Consider the following 16,398-nt stretch of genomic DNA (forward strand, 5'->3'; position numbering starts at 1 on the left):
TTTACCTCTGATAAATCTCTACTACATAAATACCACTTTGTTTTAATCAACCAGTGGTAATAGCCTGGCCCAGAGGTAGCTGCAATGCAGCTGTTCAATTTAATCTCTGTATTAGCCAGATTAGACAAGGATAAATATCCTGTCCCTGTGATCCATGTATCAGACAGACTCGGCTCCAGGGAATCTCAAAGAACCAGGTATCAGCGTGTTTGCCAGGACTGAGAACCACCCTGTGTCTGCTGCTGCTTCCATGTAATGAAAGGACAAACAACACTGCCAGGCTTCCCCTGAAGTGCCCAAGGCAGGTTGGATGGGCTTGGAGCAACCCGGGACAGTGGGAGGTGTCCCTGCCCATAGCAGGGTGGGCCTGGATGGGCTTTAAGGTGCCTCCCAACCCAAACAATTCTGTGATTCCTTGATGCTATAATTAATTACCTGGTTATTAGGGACCACTTGTAACAAAGGGCGTGGGGAGGATGCAGGGGCTCAAAGAGCACTCATGCCTTGTGCTAACTGCAAACTGAAGGGAAAAAAATATACTATTTACATGTTTGGGGGTTCTGCAGCCAGGGTTGGGTGTCCCACAGCCTCACCGGGGCAACCTCAGCCACAGCCTGGGGCTTGCAGCACATTCCCGAAGCTTCTGCCAGGGCAGCTGTGGAGGAACAGAGCAGGGGGTTTAAACATAGCCTTGGCGGGCTGGGGGGTGCAGATAGACCTGAGGGGAGATGGATCTGAAAGGGCCAGAGGTGGGCCTGAAGGGGGCCGGGAGATGGGCCAGGAGGGCCCGAGGATGTGCCCAAGGAGGGCTGAGACAGGGCTGAGCCGATGAGGCGAGGCCGAGCCAGGGCTGTTCCAGAGCAGGCCGGCCACAGCTCCCCGCGCCCGCGGGGATGCCCGGAGCTGTCCAGGCATCCCTTCCCTGCCCTGATGGCCGGAGCTGTCCAGGCATCCCTTCCCTGCCCTGATGGCCGGAGCTGTCCAGGCATCCCTTCCCTGCCGTGATGCCCGGAGCTGTCCAGGCATCACCGGGGCGAGATCCGGCCGGTGCCGCTCAGGGCATCACAGCAGTGAGGGAGTGAATGCCTGGATCACTCCGGGCATCACCTCCCGCGGCGGTGCCTGGACCACTCCGGGCGTCGCCTCCCCGCGCCGATGTCGCCGCGCCCCGCCCCGTCCCCGCCCGGAGGCCGCTCCGCCCGCCCTCGCCGCGCATAAATATCGGGGTGCGGGCGGCGCCCGCCGCAGAGCCGTCGCCGGAGCCCCCGCAGCCATGAGCTCGTACGGGTACGACCCGTTCTTCCCGTCCTACAAGCGGCGCTACGCGGACAGCCCGCGCATCCATGTGTCGGTGCGCAGCGGCGGCGGCTTCGGCTCGGCGCGCTCCGCGTACTCCAGCCTGTCCGCGCCCGTGTCCTCCGTGTCCGTGCGCCGCAGCTACGCCACCTCCAGCGCCTCGAGCTCGCTGCTGCACTCGGTGGACAGCCTGGACCTGAGCCAGGTGGCCGCCATCAGCAACGACCTCAAGTCCATCCGCAGCCAGGAGCGAGCGCAGCTGCAGGACCTCAACGACCGCTTCGCCTGCTTCATCGAGCGCGTCCACGAGCTGGAGCAGCAGAACAAGGTGCTGGAGGCCGAGCTGCTGGTGCTGCGGCAGAAGCACGCCGAGCCCTCCCGCTTCCGCGCGCTCTACGAGCAGGAGATCCGCGAGCTGCGCTTGGCCGCGGAGGAGGCGACGAGCGAGAAGCAGGCGCTGCAGGGCGAGCGGGAGAGCCTGGAGGAGACGCTGCGCGGGCTGCAGGCGCGCTACGAGGAGGAGGTGCTGAGCCGCGAGGACGCGGAGGCGCGGCTGCTCGAGGTGCGCAAGGGCGCGGACGAGGCGGCGCTGGCGCGGGCGGAGCTGGAGAAGCGCGTGGACAGCCTGCTGGACGAGCTGGCCTTCCTCAAGAAGGTGCACGAGGAGGAGCTGGCCGAGCTGCAGGCGCAGATCCAGTACGCGCACCTGTCCGTGGAGATGGACGTGTCGGCCAAGCCCGACCTGTCGGCCGCGCTGCGCGACATCCGCGCGCAGTACGAGAAGCTGGCGGCGCGCAACATGCAGAACGCCGAGGAGTGGTTCCGCAGCCGCTTCACCGTGCTCAGCGAGAGCGCCGCCAAGAACACGGATGCCGTGCGCGCCGCCAAGGACGAGGTGTCCGAGAGCCGCCGCCTGCTCAAAGCCAAGACGCTGGAGATCGAGGCCACCCGCGGCATGAACGAGGCGCTGGAGAAGCAGCTGCAGGAGCTGGAAGAGAAGCAGAGCGCGGATATCTCCGCGCTGCAGGTGAGGGGGTGGGGGCTGGAAGGGTCTCTGCAGGGAGGAGGGTCGGGGTCCCTCAGGGGAGGGGATGGTGGGCTGTGCAGGGTTCTGCGGGTCAGGAGAAGTTGGGGTCTGAAGGGTTCTGAAGATGCGGGGATGATGGGGTTTGAAGGGTTCTGCAGGTAAGAGATGATGGGGTTTGCAGGGCTCTGCAGGTGAGGGGATGATGGGGTTTGCAGGGCTCTGCAGGCGACGGGTCAGGTTTTACAGGGTTCTGCAGGTGAGGGGTTTCAGGGTTTTCTGGGCTCTGCAGGTGAACAGATGGACATTGGGGTTTGAAGGATGCTGCAGGTGAAGGGGTGGATGTTGGGGTTTGAAGGATGCTGCAGGTGAAGGAGTTGAGGGTTTGCTGGGCTCTGCATGAGGAGAGTTGGGGTCTGCAGAGTCTCACAGATGAGGGGATCAGGTTTGTGGGGGGGTTGTTGGGGGCATCCCTCCTGGTTTGTGCCTGTGCTGCAGATAACGCATCCTGCAATCACAGTGCAGAATGCCACAGAGCTGTAAAGCAGGATGTGGTGTGGAAATACCAACCCAAATCAGGATCTGAATTACCAAAATCATCCCAGACATTGGTTCTGGTACGCTTATCTAAAGTGAGAGGTGTTACAAAATCAGAATGCAAAATGCCCCGATAAAGCCCAATATCCATGTGTCCATGTACTGATGCAGCCTGAACTATACCAAAAAATCATGGAATATGCCAAGTTGGAAGGGACCCACAAGGATCATCAATGGATATTCCTAAACTAAAATTAGAAAAAGCACATAGAGGCCAAAATCATAATGAAACAATACACAAATTTTACGGATGCTTTAGCACTTGGGTACCAGAAAATTTGGCTCTTTGTGTTAAATAGGACTGGCATAATGTGGAGTGGAAAACCTGCCAGGAAGGTGTTAAATGATGCTTTTTGGCTGAGGATGGAGGGGGAGCTGTGCAGTTTCTGTCTGCTAGAGCAAGACTAAATTAAAAGGATTGGAGAAATTCCTTGTGATTATTGCTAGACTTGAGAGAACAAAATTTTACGCTGTCACTATTGTTCCATCCAACAGGATACAATCAACAAATTGGAGAACGAGCTGAGAACCACAAAGAGTGAGATGGCTCGGTACTTGAAGGAATATCAGGACCTGCTCAATGTGAAAATGGCCCTGGACATCGAAATTGCAGCTTATAGGTATGGTGGGGGATGTTTTAATGAGCCAGAGCTCAGAGCAGTTACCATTCTCTTCAGGAGAATTCAGGTTATTTATCTTTCCCCCAGCAGAAATTTTCATAGATCTGTGGCAGAGTTTAATCAGTTCCTCCCTATGTGCACACAGAATTTTTAGCTTTGCAATAAATTACCTCAGTTGTCCATCCTGACAGATAAAAGTACCTGTTCTGTACTCGGGGAAGAGATTTTGTGTCAATAGAATTCCTCAATACCAATGGCTCATTCTCAAAATAGGAAGTCCCTCAAATGCCTTCAAGAACAGGGTTTTTCCCTAACTTATAAATCAACAAATTAAATATTTTCCAGTAGAATTGATGCTAAATAACTGTGATATTTTGTCTCAGATACTGAGAGATTTCGATGCTGGAACAGAATTTCTGTGGAAGCCACAAGGGGGAATACTGAGAGAGCAGCTCCAAGCCTTGTCCGAGAGCTCAGCAGCAAATTGTTACAGCTGCAGGGCGGCAAAATACACCTCTAGTTTCACTTGCCAGAGGGACCTGGCTCTAGAGAGGTTTTCCTGTTCCTTCCAACAAGGAAAGGTATTAATTCACCCACAATGGGCACTCCTGAAGAAATTATTCCAGGAAACTAGGGTGGCTTTGGCACATAGTGCACAACTAGCCCTGCATTAATTACCACATGTGCAGTCTGCAGGGCTCGTGGTGCTGAGCCCTGCTGCAGCACAGCCAACTCATTTCCCTTGGCTTTTATTTCTCCCCGCTAGGAAACTGCTGGAGGGGGAAGAGACCCGGCTGAGCTTCACCAGCGTGGGCAGCATCACCAGTGGCTACAGCCAGAGTGCCCCCACCTTCGGCAGGTCTGCCTACAGCGGCCTCCAGGCCAGCTCCTACCTGATGACCACCCGCTCCTTCCCCACCTACTACTCCAGCCACGTCCAGGAGGAGCAGATTGAAATCGAGGAAACCATCGAGGCTGCTAAAGCAGGGGAAGCCAAGGCAGCTCCTGCAGAAGAGGGTGAGGAGGAGGAGAAAGAGGAAGGAGAGGAAGAAGCAGGAGAAGAGGCTGAAGAAGAGGAGGAAGGTACTTAGCGTTACTTTTTAATCCCTTTTATTCATGCTGCACCCTGCTCCTGTGGGATAAACCTCAGAAATCCCAATGATTATTTCTTATGATTAAAGCTCTTTCCCTTTCTAGTCCTATGAGCCAAAGGATGGTGGGGTTAAGCACATGGAATTTACCAGGAAAGTCTGAATATTGAATGGAAGATAAGGTCAGGTGTTCAAATCAGGCAGATCAGACGTTTCCAAAACTCCCAATGATAATGTTCAGGTGTTACAGACATCCTCAAAAAGAAGGACCAAGGACATCCTGAGCTAAATATGAATTCCCAGCGAGCAGCCCGAGATAATGGGAACATCAGCTGATGTGTGGGGCTGGAATTACTGGGTTCAGTGCATGGCACCATCACTCCCCTGCCAGGCATTGGTGGCCATTGAACTGTGAGGGCTTTGTTACTGTAAAGTTTAATGATAGTGAAATTACACCTAATTAAAGAGCCAGTTGGAGAGCAGTGAAAGATAATTCAGGTCTTTGGATAAGGCTTTAAGCACTGAGTCCAGAACTGATATTTTTCAAGACCATGATTTGTTTTTCTGAAGTGTTTCACTCCCCCTGAAATCCAGGAGAAACTGCTTGTGCAGTTTTGCTGTAGCTGCCAAAATGTGTGGGGTTGAAGGGGATTCCCACTGAACTGGGGTCAGGAATTGTACCTGGATGTGAAAAGTCTTTGTGTCCTTCAAAGGTGCTAAGGAGGAATCAGAAGAAGCCAAAGAAGGTGAGGAAGAGGAAGGAGAAGGGGAAGAAACAGCAGCAGAAGAAGGGGAGGAGTCCCAGGAGGCTGCTGAGGAAGCTGGTGAGGAGGAGAAGGAAGAGAAAGAAGAGAAAGAAGCAGCAGGAAAGGAAGAGAGCGAAGGCAAGAAGAAGGCTTGATCTGAGGGCAGCTTTCCATCAGAACCAACGATGGGCTGAGCTCCAGCTGCAGTCTCACCTATTTAATTCAGTGATCACTGAGGTTCCAGTTCATGATTATGACGTTTCTCCCTGTGCAGAGTCTGAGTTTGCTTGCAGAGCACCCAAGGCTTGCTCCCCGAGTGCCGCATGGTTTCACGTATGAGTTCAGGGCTTCTGTCCTTCCTGGGTGACCCAGAACCTTAACATTTCAAATTGGGGGGGGAAAAAGTGGTGGGAATGAAAGGTTACCTTTAACTTGCATTTAAACTAATTCTGGAAACGGTGGGTGGGGGAAGTGATGGAGGCTTCATTAAGTACGTGCAATAAAGCAGTCAATAAAGTTCAGAAATGCTTACACGGATTCCTCGTGCATGTCCTGTGTCGCTGATGCCCTTAAAAGGTTGATAAAGGGGTTTATCCCATTCATCTTGTGAATGAGAAATGGGAAAAATCTCTTGGGGTGTAAAATTTCACACATTTTATAACAACACCCTGGGGGGTGGTGGTGGCTGGGATGGGTCTCACTGGCTGAGGGTGCAACAAGCACGAGCTCCCTTCTGAAAAATGGGAATTTTATCAAACCAATACAGAGGGGAAAAGAAATGCAGCAGTTAAATTGTGGCAGGAGGCTGTTCAGTGTCTGTGGGATCAGTGAGGAGAGGGAAGAACAATTCAGGGTGTAGGTGAGGCTTGGAGCGACGACTATCTTCAAAAATAACATTAAAATCAAAACACGAGGAGCAGTTAGAAGGATGGATGGTGTAGGGGAAGGAGCTGCCTCTCTCCCCCAGGTGCTGTCAGCCATGTCTGAAGAAGCTCATTTTCTTCTGAGAACTTCCCAGGGCCTTTTAAAGTTTTGACTGAGCTAAAAAAGGCACAAGAAAGGAGCATCTCAACAGCAGCACAGCCTGACAATTCCCCAAGCCATGTCCTGTGCTCTGAGCTTGTCAGTGTTCAATTGCCTAAAGCTGATACAGAAAATTAAACCCTGTAAGGCAAGCACTGGCATAATGCTGCAAATTAAACCAGTTTAAATAAACTAAACCCATGGAAATTCGAATTAAAATAGGCATTAATGGCTGCACTAAACTTTACAGAAAGATTTGTCTGGATGAGTTTTTGCACAGGATTTTGGGGTAACTTGATTTTATGCACTGGTGGTGTGGTATCAGTTGATTTGCATTGGTTCTCCTCAATGGCTTTGTTCAGAGGGAAAGGAAATCTCTTTTTTATGCAAGTTTTAGGGGGGTACCAAAATCATCTCCCTTTTCAGTGTTTAAAGGGTGATTAAAAAGATTATGATGGATGAAGCAAGCACTTAAGATTATTATTTTCTTCCACATTCCCAAGAAAAGCAGCAAGAAAAAGAAGAAGAAGCTTGGTCAAAGCATTCAGAAAAGCAGGAATTCCATTAACTCACAGCTCCAGTATCATTTCCAATCTTTATTTCCCTACTTTCCTAGGATTTTGATGCTTTTGAGATCCAGAAGTAAAATAATTTTCACTTTCTTCAGCAACGCCTCTTAAATATTTCTTTTTACATTTCCCTCGTCTTTTAACGGAGATTTTTCTCCCTGTATTTACGCAGAGCTGCTGTTACAAAGCAGATTTTATTTTCCCTCTCCAGGACAGGGCTGAGGGGAACTTGCAGTGCTCTTCACAGAGAGCTTCCAGAGCTGTTGGGGATGGAGGGGAGCTGCTCCCGTGGGGTGTGACAGCCCCAGCTCCCCCAGCAGACTGTTGGGGCTGCTGCTCAGAGATAAGAAATGAAATGAGTGCTGCTTCTGGGAAATGAGAGCTGCTTCTGGGAACTCCCCCAGCAGGAAGGGACGCCTGGCACTCAGCTGGGAGAGAGGGGCTGCTGCTGAGGAGGAAAATCCTGTTCCAGCCCTGGTCAGAGCCCGCCAGGACCATGACAGGCAGAGCAGAGCTGGACAGCTCGGCTGGAGAGAGCGCTGGCAAGGGGTGGAGGGACAGGACAAGGGGAACGGCTTCAAACTGACAGGGAGGAGGTTTGGATGGGATATTGGGAAGGAGTTCCTTTTCAGAGGATCTTGAGGGGTTGGGGTGGAATTTCCAGAGAAGCTGGGGCTGCCCTGGAGCCCTGGCAGTGCCCAAGGCCTGGACAGGGCTTGGAGCAGCCAGGGACAGTGGGAGGTGTTCCTGCCCAGGGCAGGTGGGACTGGATGGGCTTTAAGGTCCCTTCCAACCCAAACCATTCCAGGTATATCAAATCCTGCCTTTCTCCAAGCACTCTGAGCTCCTTTAACTCTTCAAACCCCAAATTTTCATCCTCTTTCACGATGTTTTTTTTTTTGCTGACAAACTCCTTCCCTCAGCCCTTTGCACCCCTCTCGGTTTTGGGAAGCAGAGCTCCCTGTGCAGCCAGGGCTGCTCCAGAGCAGCACACCCCGAGCTGCAGCAGCTCTCCCCTCCCTGCTGCCGTCGTTCCCAGGCTGATCCCTGCTCCCTCGGTTATTTTTAATGCATTGCAGCTCCGCAGGGCTGAGTCAGCCCCAGCAGGAGCTGCAGCAGGGCTGGCTCTGCAGTGGCCACCAGGCTGGGCCCCCAGTCCTGCCCTGCTGCCCAGCCCGGTGCGGGGAGGCTGGGCTGGGTTCCTGTGCCCCCAGCTGCTCCCGGGGGATGGATCCTGCTGCCAGCACTGCCTTACCTTGGAAAATCCAGGCGCTGCCTTTGACGCAATGCAGTAAAAGCTGGCAGAGGGAGGCTCGGGAGAAACTTTCACCCCAGTTGCAGCTGCAAGTGAAGCCAGAAGTGTCCTGGGGGTCTTTTCTGCTCTTTGGGTCTGGATCAGGCTGAGATCTCATCCCAGGGAACGCCCAGGGAGGTGCTGGATGCTTTCCCTGAGATGTACTCACACCCCCTCCCAGCCCTCCTCTCCCCTCACAAGGGGAGCACCTGTGCAGAACATCCACATCCCAGAAATTCACCTTCTAATAACTAAATAATTAACAGCTCATTATTTGCTGCCATGCCAGATTAGTTAAGGATACTTTCATCCTAAAAAAGCAGCAGTAAAGCCTGAATGTGTATGGGGAGAGCACAAACTCTGATGACTGGAGAAAATTCTGGTGCCTGACTCAGCTCCCTGGCAAATGCATCCTGTTTGTGTTTTGTAACGCTTCCCAGTTTGTTCCCACCTGGAATTTTGTTCCAGGATGCTGAAAAATAACTGTGGTATCTCCACAACCCAGCACAGGAAAAAGATCCTGGTTTGGAGCCCTCCAGCTCTTGAAGCCATGGTGGTCTAAATATCCCACCTTATAAAAGATGCAGAAATCTTCACTGTAAATTCCTTTAATTATTATTTTTCCCTTCATAAATTTTTTTCTATTGTTTAATGAACTTCTTTGTCTGAAAATAATTATTCCCATCACTGGTTCTGTGCAGTCTGGAGGAGTAATTGGTGCAGAACAGGCAAATAACATCCTATTTATGCCTCTCTGCCCGGGAATTGTGCTCTCCTTTGAAACCGTTTGATTGCAGATGTCAGTAGACAAAACCTCTTGGCACCATTAAATATTAATCAGTTCTTACAGTTTTATAAACATTTAGAAATGTGTTAACCACTTGCTTGTTCCTCTTAGGACTTGCTGGGAACATCTGCAGGGGGAAACGGGCTAAATACACAAATCCAGTGTGTTGGAGCAGGGGGAAAAAATACTCTTGTGGGTAATAACTAAAAGCTGTGAGATATTTTGGGTGGGAAAGGGGTGAAATGAGGATGTTGTGAAAGGCATCTAGCCAAGGGTTTGCCTCCCAAAAGCACCCAGGGAATGGATGCACCCCAGGGTCAGTCCAGCCCCTCATCCCAGCAGCAATCCTGGATTGCCTGAGTGCAAACAGGAACAAACCCACACAAATCAGGATTTTGGGGTCCCTGGAGCTGTGTCCTACCAGGACTGGAGAGAAAGAAGCTGGAAAGGAATCCCAGCATGAAAACCAGCATGGCTGGGCTCCCACCTGCACACGTCCAGTGTTCCCCAGTGTCCTGCTGACACCAACACTGAATCCACGTGCAAGGTGACCCTTCCTCTCTGTGCTGAAGATTCCCAATTTCCACTGTGAAGGATGAGTTTTGCATTTTTGGACATTTTAGTGGTTTCTAGAACTTTTTTTGGAAGCACATGCACATAATTCCATGTTAAATATTGGTCTCTGGTCTAGTGCTGGTGTTCTCTTGAAAATTTTGTTTAAGGTCAAAACACCTTCAAGTCTCACAAACCTTTGAGCACTTTGTGTTTTGACACAATTTGATTTGGATACCAAAACCAGGGGAGTGCTGAACTCCTTATCCCTAAAGGTAAAGTTATCTTTGTGTCACACCCACACGGGACTACGGAGAAGCTGCTGTTTAATTTGTGAACTCTGCTTTAATTAAACATCACTCAGCAGCCAAGCTGTGGAGCACAGATTCCCATTATTGATAGCAGCAGGAGAAACATCCATTGGCTTGCTCTACAAAGACACCCAGATTCATTTGGAAGCCTTATCTGCTGTGGGCTCTCCACCACTTCTCCAGTGAAGAATGTGCTGAACCCTTTCAATTAAAACCTCCTTGATCTTCAATTATTGATGGGTCGAAGGCATATGGAAATCCTAGATTTTGATCAGACCCTCAGTCAGGCAACAGATTTCAGGGTAGTCCATGACCTGAATCCAGGCATGAAAATTATTTGCATTTCTTTGTGAGTTATGGGAGGTGGGGCAGCAGCTGCAATCTTAATTTTCCTTTTAAAATGGGAAATAAACACACAAATAATCCTATAATGACCAATTAATTCCCACACATTGGAGTTGGGGCTTTATCTTCTTCCCTTTTTTCTCCTTTTTCTCCATTTAGCTTTCCACATAGAGCATTTTTCAATTGGCTTTGTTCTTTACAAAAGAGCAAATTAACCCCCTTGGGTTAATTTTTGATTTTAGAATTTTGTATTTATAGGCAGATTGAACTTTTTGATCACTGGACCCAGAGAATTAATAAGGAGGTTCCCATAAAATTAAAGCAAGAGGGGGTAAAATAACCAGAAGCAAGCCTGCTCTGAGGACCTCGAGGTGGCTTGGTTAAGTTCCCTTAACTGGTTTTTGCTCAGTTAAGTGACAAACTGGTGCCACAGAAGGTGCCACACCCAGCCTCTCTTCCCAGAAAAATCAAGGAATTATTTGGAAATTGGCCTTCTGTGTGTGGATGTTGGGGCGTAAGGAGGAAAACAATACTTGCAGCAGATTTTAACATTATTTTGGCTCAGCACAAGCAGGATTGAGGGCTTAGAGTCCTTCCCCTTATTAAAAATAGCAATTGCAACCCTTCTAAGCACCTCAAGGCCAGGCAGAGATGTTCATTAGATTCCTCTCTCCTCTAGAAAATTTGGGATATGGCTTTTATTTTCTGAATCTAGCCTTTGTGTTTTTGGAGGAAATTTGTCCATCATATCCAATTCCCAAGGCACAGAACATCCTGAGCTGGATGGGACCCCCAAGGACCATCAAAGTCCAACTCCTAGACAAATGAGAACACTAAGGAAAAGAACCTCAACCAATTATCAACCCATGCAGCTGCATTCCCTTTCAGGAGAGAGCATCCAGCTTAGGGGAGGGTTTAAGTTGGGAAAAAGTCATCAGAACAAGTCATGTTTTCATATTGACCTTTATTGAGCAAGAACTGCTGTGACTGTTTTACATCAAACAACAAAAGGTTGCGTACTGTGCATGTCAACAAGGTTCTCCCAGGAGCAAAAGTCCACCCTAATTGCACCAGTGAGGTAAACATAATTAGTTATAAGTAGCTTTTTTTTTTTTTTTTTTTTTTTTTTTTTTTAAGGCTAGGAGAGTTCTGGTTCTCATGAATACTCTATTACTGTTTTCGGTTTGGTTTTGGCTCAGTTGGTTCTTTGCATAATACATCTGAACTCATTCCTCAGATATGTCCCTCCAACAGCTCAGGAAATTCAGAAAAGCTTCCTCTGCACATTTCATCTCATGCACTAGTAGTAGTAGTATTTTTTTGTAGATCCCCAAGCTCTGTGGAGGGAGTACATCTTGAGCCTGCATGCATTCCCCCCCCCTTCCCTATATTGCACAAAAAAGTAAAATACTGTGTGTCTGGAGCCTCCGTGAGAGAACCCGATCTGCTTTGAAGCCGTCACCCACATGCATTTTGCAGCTGTCTATGGCTTAACCTTTTGCACCGACCCAAGCTCTTGAATTGGTTTGAATTTTAGCTATGGTTGCTTTTATTCACTCTCTTTAATCTCCTTTACTACAGCATGTGAAGTGACTTTCTCCACTTTCTTGGTGGACACTAACTTCTCCTCAAAGCTTTCTTCGTGCTCCTCCACCTTCTGAGTGACGGTCACCGACTTCGTGATAAACGTGGTGCCGCTGTCCCCACCCTCCCCTGTGATTTTCTCTGCTTTTTTGGTTACTACGATTTTCTCAGCCTTGTCATCCACGGGGCTCACGTCGAGGCCGTTAGTGACCACTCCCTTGTCTTCCTCCTCCTTCTCTTTGGATTCCTCTTCCTTTTTCTCCTCCACCTCCCCGTTGACCGCAATGTCCTCTTTCCTGGACTCCTTCTCGGCCTCGGCGCTCACTTTCGTTACCTTGGTGACAGTGATGGTCTCTTCCACCACAGCCTTGGCATCCTTGCCTGGGGAGGTAGGCTTCTCCGGGGTCCGGGGCTTCTCGGGAGTCACGGCCTTCTCGGGAGTGCGCGGCTTCTCCGGGCTCGCCGGCTTCTCGGGGGAGCGCGCCTTCTCCGGCGGCGCCAGCTTCTCCAGGGCCACGGCCTTCTCGGGGCTGGCAGGTTTCTCGGGGGTCACAGCCTTCTCCGGGGTGGCAGGTTTCTCTGGGGAGGTCACCTTTGGTGTGGCAGGTTTCTCTGGAGATGCTGCTTTCTCCTCCTCCTTGGCCGCCTTCTCCACTTTCTCCACCTTCTGTTCTTTTGCTGCTTCCACGGCTTTTTCTTTGGGGGCGGCCTTGGCCGGCTCTGTTACAGGGGATTTTGGGGGGGACTTTACAGGAGGTGTTTTGACCTTCTCTGCCTTTGCTGGTACCTCTTCAGCTTTGCCCTTGGCTTCAGGTTTTTCCTCCTCTTCCTCAGCTTCCTCCCCTTCTTCCTTTTCCTCGATCTCTTCTTTTTCAGAGCCACCTTCTTCTGCGGCATCAGATTTTGCAGCTTCTTCTTCTTCCTCTGCTTCCTCTTCCTCCTTCTCTTCCTCCTCAGCTGCAGCTTCTTGTTCTGCAGGAGCCTTCTCAGAAACTTCTTCCTCTGCAGCTTCTTCTGCTTTTTCTTCCTCCTGTTCCTCTTGCTGTGCCTTGGCTGCCATTTCTTCTGCGATGGCTGCCAGGGCATCTTCCATTTCAGACTTTTCATCCTCCACCTTCGTCTCTTCAATGATTTCTTCTACAAACTTGTGCTGGACCTTCAGCTTTGGTGGTTCGATTTTTGTTTTCTGGATTTTGGTGGATGCTATTGTGACAGATGGTTGTCTGTGTGTGAATATGGGACCAGTAATGCTTCCAGAGAAGGCACTGAATCTTGTCTCCTCACCCTCCAGCAGCTTTCTAAGGGAATCAGGAGGAGAGAAAAAAAGAAAATGAGCATAAAAAAACAAAATAAGGGACAGCTATTGGAATAATTGTGTCTGTCCCATCCTTGGAAGTGTCCAAGGCCAGGCTGGACAGGGCTTGGAGCAGCCTGGGATAGTGGAAGATGTCCCTGCTTTGGGATGGGTTTTAAGGTCTCTTCCATCCCAAACCGTTCCAGGATTCTATAATATTTCCCTGCTGTACTATTCCCCTGCCAGCAGGATGGAACCAGTTTGCTGTGGAATGTGCTGGAACTGACCAGGGCCATCCACTGCTCACAGCCCCAGCCCAGCTTTCCTTGAATCTGCTCTTTTTCAAAACTCACATTCAGCAGTTTTTAGCTCACTTGTGGCTCGTGTGACACCTTCAGCGATCAGTTAAAATTCATCTTTATTGTCAGAAAGCTTCATTATGGCATAAATCAGCAGGGATTAGGACAAACTAACTAACTGAGTAGGATTCATTATGACTTAGCCAAACAGAACTTGACACAGCCAACAGACCCAAATCAAATATTGTGTCTGAGACAGTCACAGCCAATTAGAGCACATGTTCTAATTTAATTTGGGCATCCACCTTTTCTTTGTGGGAATATGAGAACTGGAGGCTTCAGCTGACTTTGGCAGCAGCCAGCTACAGCCCCTGGGGTGTCTGTGTGTCTGAACAACCTCAGAAATTTCAACAGATCTGGAGACAGGGGTGGGTTTTTTTTTTTTTTTTTTACTTTTCTACTATTCAAATGTTTTTCATCTAAGCCTGTGACCCAGAAAAATCAGGAGCTCTCCAGTGAGAGTTCTGAAGTGATACAGAGGAGACTAAAAAAACCTGCCAGGTGATGGCAACAGCAAGCAATGTTCAGCTCGAGATTAGAGCAGATGCCTCTGAAGGAAAGTTGAGCAAGAAAAGTAAAAGTGTTTGTGACAGACAGATCAGCACTCACTGCCTCAAACCATGATCAAGCAAATTCACTGTCTCTCCCAGGCGATAAAAGGGAACTCTGGTGACAAGCCCTGCATGCCTGGCATCTGCAAAGCAGACGGGACTTAAAAATAACCTCGTCTTTCGCTGCACCTCCTGCTCGTGCAGCCAAGGACAGAATGCGGCACGGGAGCCGCCGCACTGAGTCACGCTGTGCTGTGCCCACGGGGCTCGCTGGCAGCTCTGCCGCTGATTAGCTGGTCCCTAATGACCTTCTGGGCTCTCACTGGGCTGGCTAATGGCTGCGGCGATTTAGCCAAGCTCTCATTTCACCCGTGTTCACTGCATGCAGATATTTCTTAGCTGTGGTAAAGCTTCCTGAGCCAGCAGCATCCGCAGTGCTATTAATATTCCAGACATGCCTGCAAAGATCCCACTGTACCTGTATGCAGCAATTTCGATGTCCAGGGCCATCTTGACATTGAGGAGGTCCTGGTACTCCCGCAAGTGACGAGCCATTTCCCACTTCGTTCCTCTGAGCTCGTTTTCCAGCTGGTGAATCGTGTCCTGCAAGGGAGACGCAGAGACCCCCTGTGACACAGACAGACACCGCACGCGGGGACAGAGCGGGCAGAACTTCTCTGAGGGGACTTTTAGAAACTCTTCCCCCGCTCGGGGAGGCAGGGCTGCCATCTCAGAGCAGGACCCACCCGCTCCCACCGCCCTCCGCAGCATCGTCCCCCCGTCATCCGCATCCCTGGGTGCAGAGCCGGCACAGGGCGCATCCCGCATCCCTCCCGCCACAGCGGGCACCGGGCACCTCCCGCATTTCCTCCTCCCAGATCGGGCACGGGCACCTCCCGCATTTCCTCCTCCTAGAGCCGGCACTGGGCAGCTCCCGCATTTCCTCCTCCCAGATCGGGCACGGGCACCTCCCGCATCCCTCCCACCGGACATCTCCCGGACGCTTCTCCCCGGGGCCGGCACCGGGCACCCCCCGCCGGGCTCGGGACAGCCCCGCGCCGCCTCCCCGGTACCTGATAGGTGGTGAGGTCGTTATTGTGGCGCTCCTCGATGTCGCTGAGCTGCCTCTCCAGCGACTCCTTGGTGCCGCGCACCGACTCGAGCTCGATGCTCTTGGACTGGAGCTGCCGGCGGTACTCGGCGATCTCCTCCTTGGCGGAGCGGATCGCCTCCTTGTTCTGCTCGGCCGCCTCGGTGAGCTTGGCGTAGCGGCACTTGAACCACTCCTCGGCCTGGTGCATGTTGTGGTCGGACTGGCACTCGAGCTGGGCGCGGATCTCCTTCAGCGCCGTCGTCAGGTCTGTCTTCAGGTAGTCCTTCCTCTCCACGGTGGCGTGGGACGCCTGCAGCTGCGCCAGCAGCTCGGCCACCTCCTCCTCGTGGTTGCCCCTGAGGAAGGCCACCTCGTCCTGCAGCGACTGCACCTTCTTGTCCAGCTCGGCGCGCATCAGCGAGGCCTCCTCCATCTCCTTGCGCAGGGCGCGGATCGTCGCCTCCGTCTCGTCGCGCAGCCGCGCCTCATCCTCGAAGCGCTCCCGCAGGCGCTGGATGTCCTCCTCGATGTGCTCCGAGTCCAGCTGGATCTGCGCCTTCTCGTGGCTCACCTGCTCCAGCGCCCCGCGCAGCTCCCGCAGCTCCTGCTCGTAGGCGTCGCTCAGCTGCGCCCGCCCGGCGTGCTTCTGCCGCAGCGCCGCCAGCTCCGCCTCGATCTCCTTGTTCTGCTGCTCCAGGTAATGCACCTTCTCGATGTAGCCGGCGAAGCGGTCGTTGAGCCCCTGCAGCTGCTCCTTCTCGTTGGAGCGGCTCAGCTTGAGCTCGGCCGCGCCGTTGAGCAGCGAGGACTGGCTCACGTCCAGGCTCTCGGCCGAGCTCAGCACCGTGGAGCCGTAGGCGGCCCGCGGGCCGCCCAGGTTGGGGCGCTTGTAGGAGGAGGACACGGTGCTGCCCGAGCCCCGCGACCACGACTGCGAGCGGAAGCCGCTGGACGGGGACGCGCTGGCGCGGCTGTAGGTGGCCCGGGTCTCGGTCACCCGGCGGTACGAGGGGTTGCCCAGGGGCTCCATGGTGTAGCTCATGGTGGGGCGCTGGGGGCGGCGGTGCGGGGCTGCTCCGGCCGCCGCCGCCCCTTTTATAGCCCCGCCGGGCGGCTGCGGGGCGGCCCCGCACACGTGTGCGGGGGGCGGCTCCCCCCGGCCCGGCCCCGGCCCGCCCCGCGCCCCGCCCCGGCTCTCCCTTCCTTCCCTTGCCGTCCCTCGCCTCGTCCCGGCCGCCCCTGTCCGGCCCCTGACGCCTCCC

The 16,398-nt window shown here is 52.2% G+C and overlaps 2 protein-coding genes across 2 annotated transcripts; one reads left to right on the top strand and one right to left on the bottom strand.

Annotated features, from left to right (window-relative positions):
- The first annotated feature begins 1,219 nt into the window (after positions 1-1,219).
- Positions 1,220-5,911, top strand: NEFL (neurofilament light chain). The gene is made up of 4 exons (XM_041490626.1): positions 1,220-2,323; positions 3,413-3,537; positions 4,304-4,620; positions 5,342-5,911. The coding sequence occupies exons 1-4, from the start codon at positions 1,274-1,276 to the stop codon at positions 5,527-5,529; spliced, it is 1,680 nt and encodes a 559-aa protein (XP_041346560.1). The 5' UTR covers positions 1,220-1,273; the 3' UTR covers positions 5,530-5,911.
- A 5,298-nt stretch (positions 5,912-11,209) lies between these two features.
- Positions 11,210-16,322, bottom strand: NEFM (neurofilament medium chain). The gene is made up of 3 exons (XM_041490625.1): positions 15,117-16,322; positions 14,522-14,646; positions 11,210-13,137 (listed from the first exon to the last, which is right to left on the bottom strand). The coding sequence occupies exons 1-3, from the start codon at positions 16,176-16,178 to the stop codon at positions 11,805-11,807; spliced, it is 2,520 nt and encodes an 839-aa protein (XP_041346559.1). The 5' UTR covers positions 16,179-16,322; the 3' UTR covers positions 11,210-11,804.
- Between the last annotated feature and the right edge of the window lie 76 nt (positions 16,323-16,398).

This window comes from Pyrgilauda ruficollis, unplaced genomic scaffold (assembly GCF_017590135.1).
Source record: "Pyrgilauda ruficollis isolate IOZ18807 unplaced genomic scaffold, ASM1759013v1 scaffold125, whole genome shotgun sequence".
Lineage (NCBI taxonomy): Eukaryota > Metazoa > Chordata > Aves > Passeriformes > Passeridae > Pyrgilauda > Pyrgilauda ruficollis.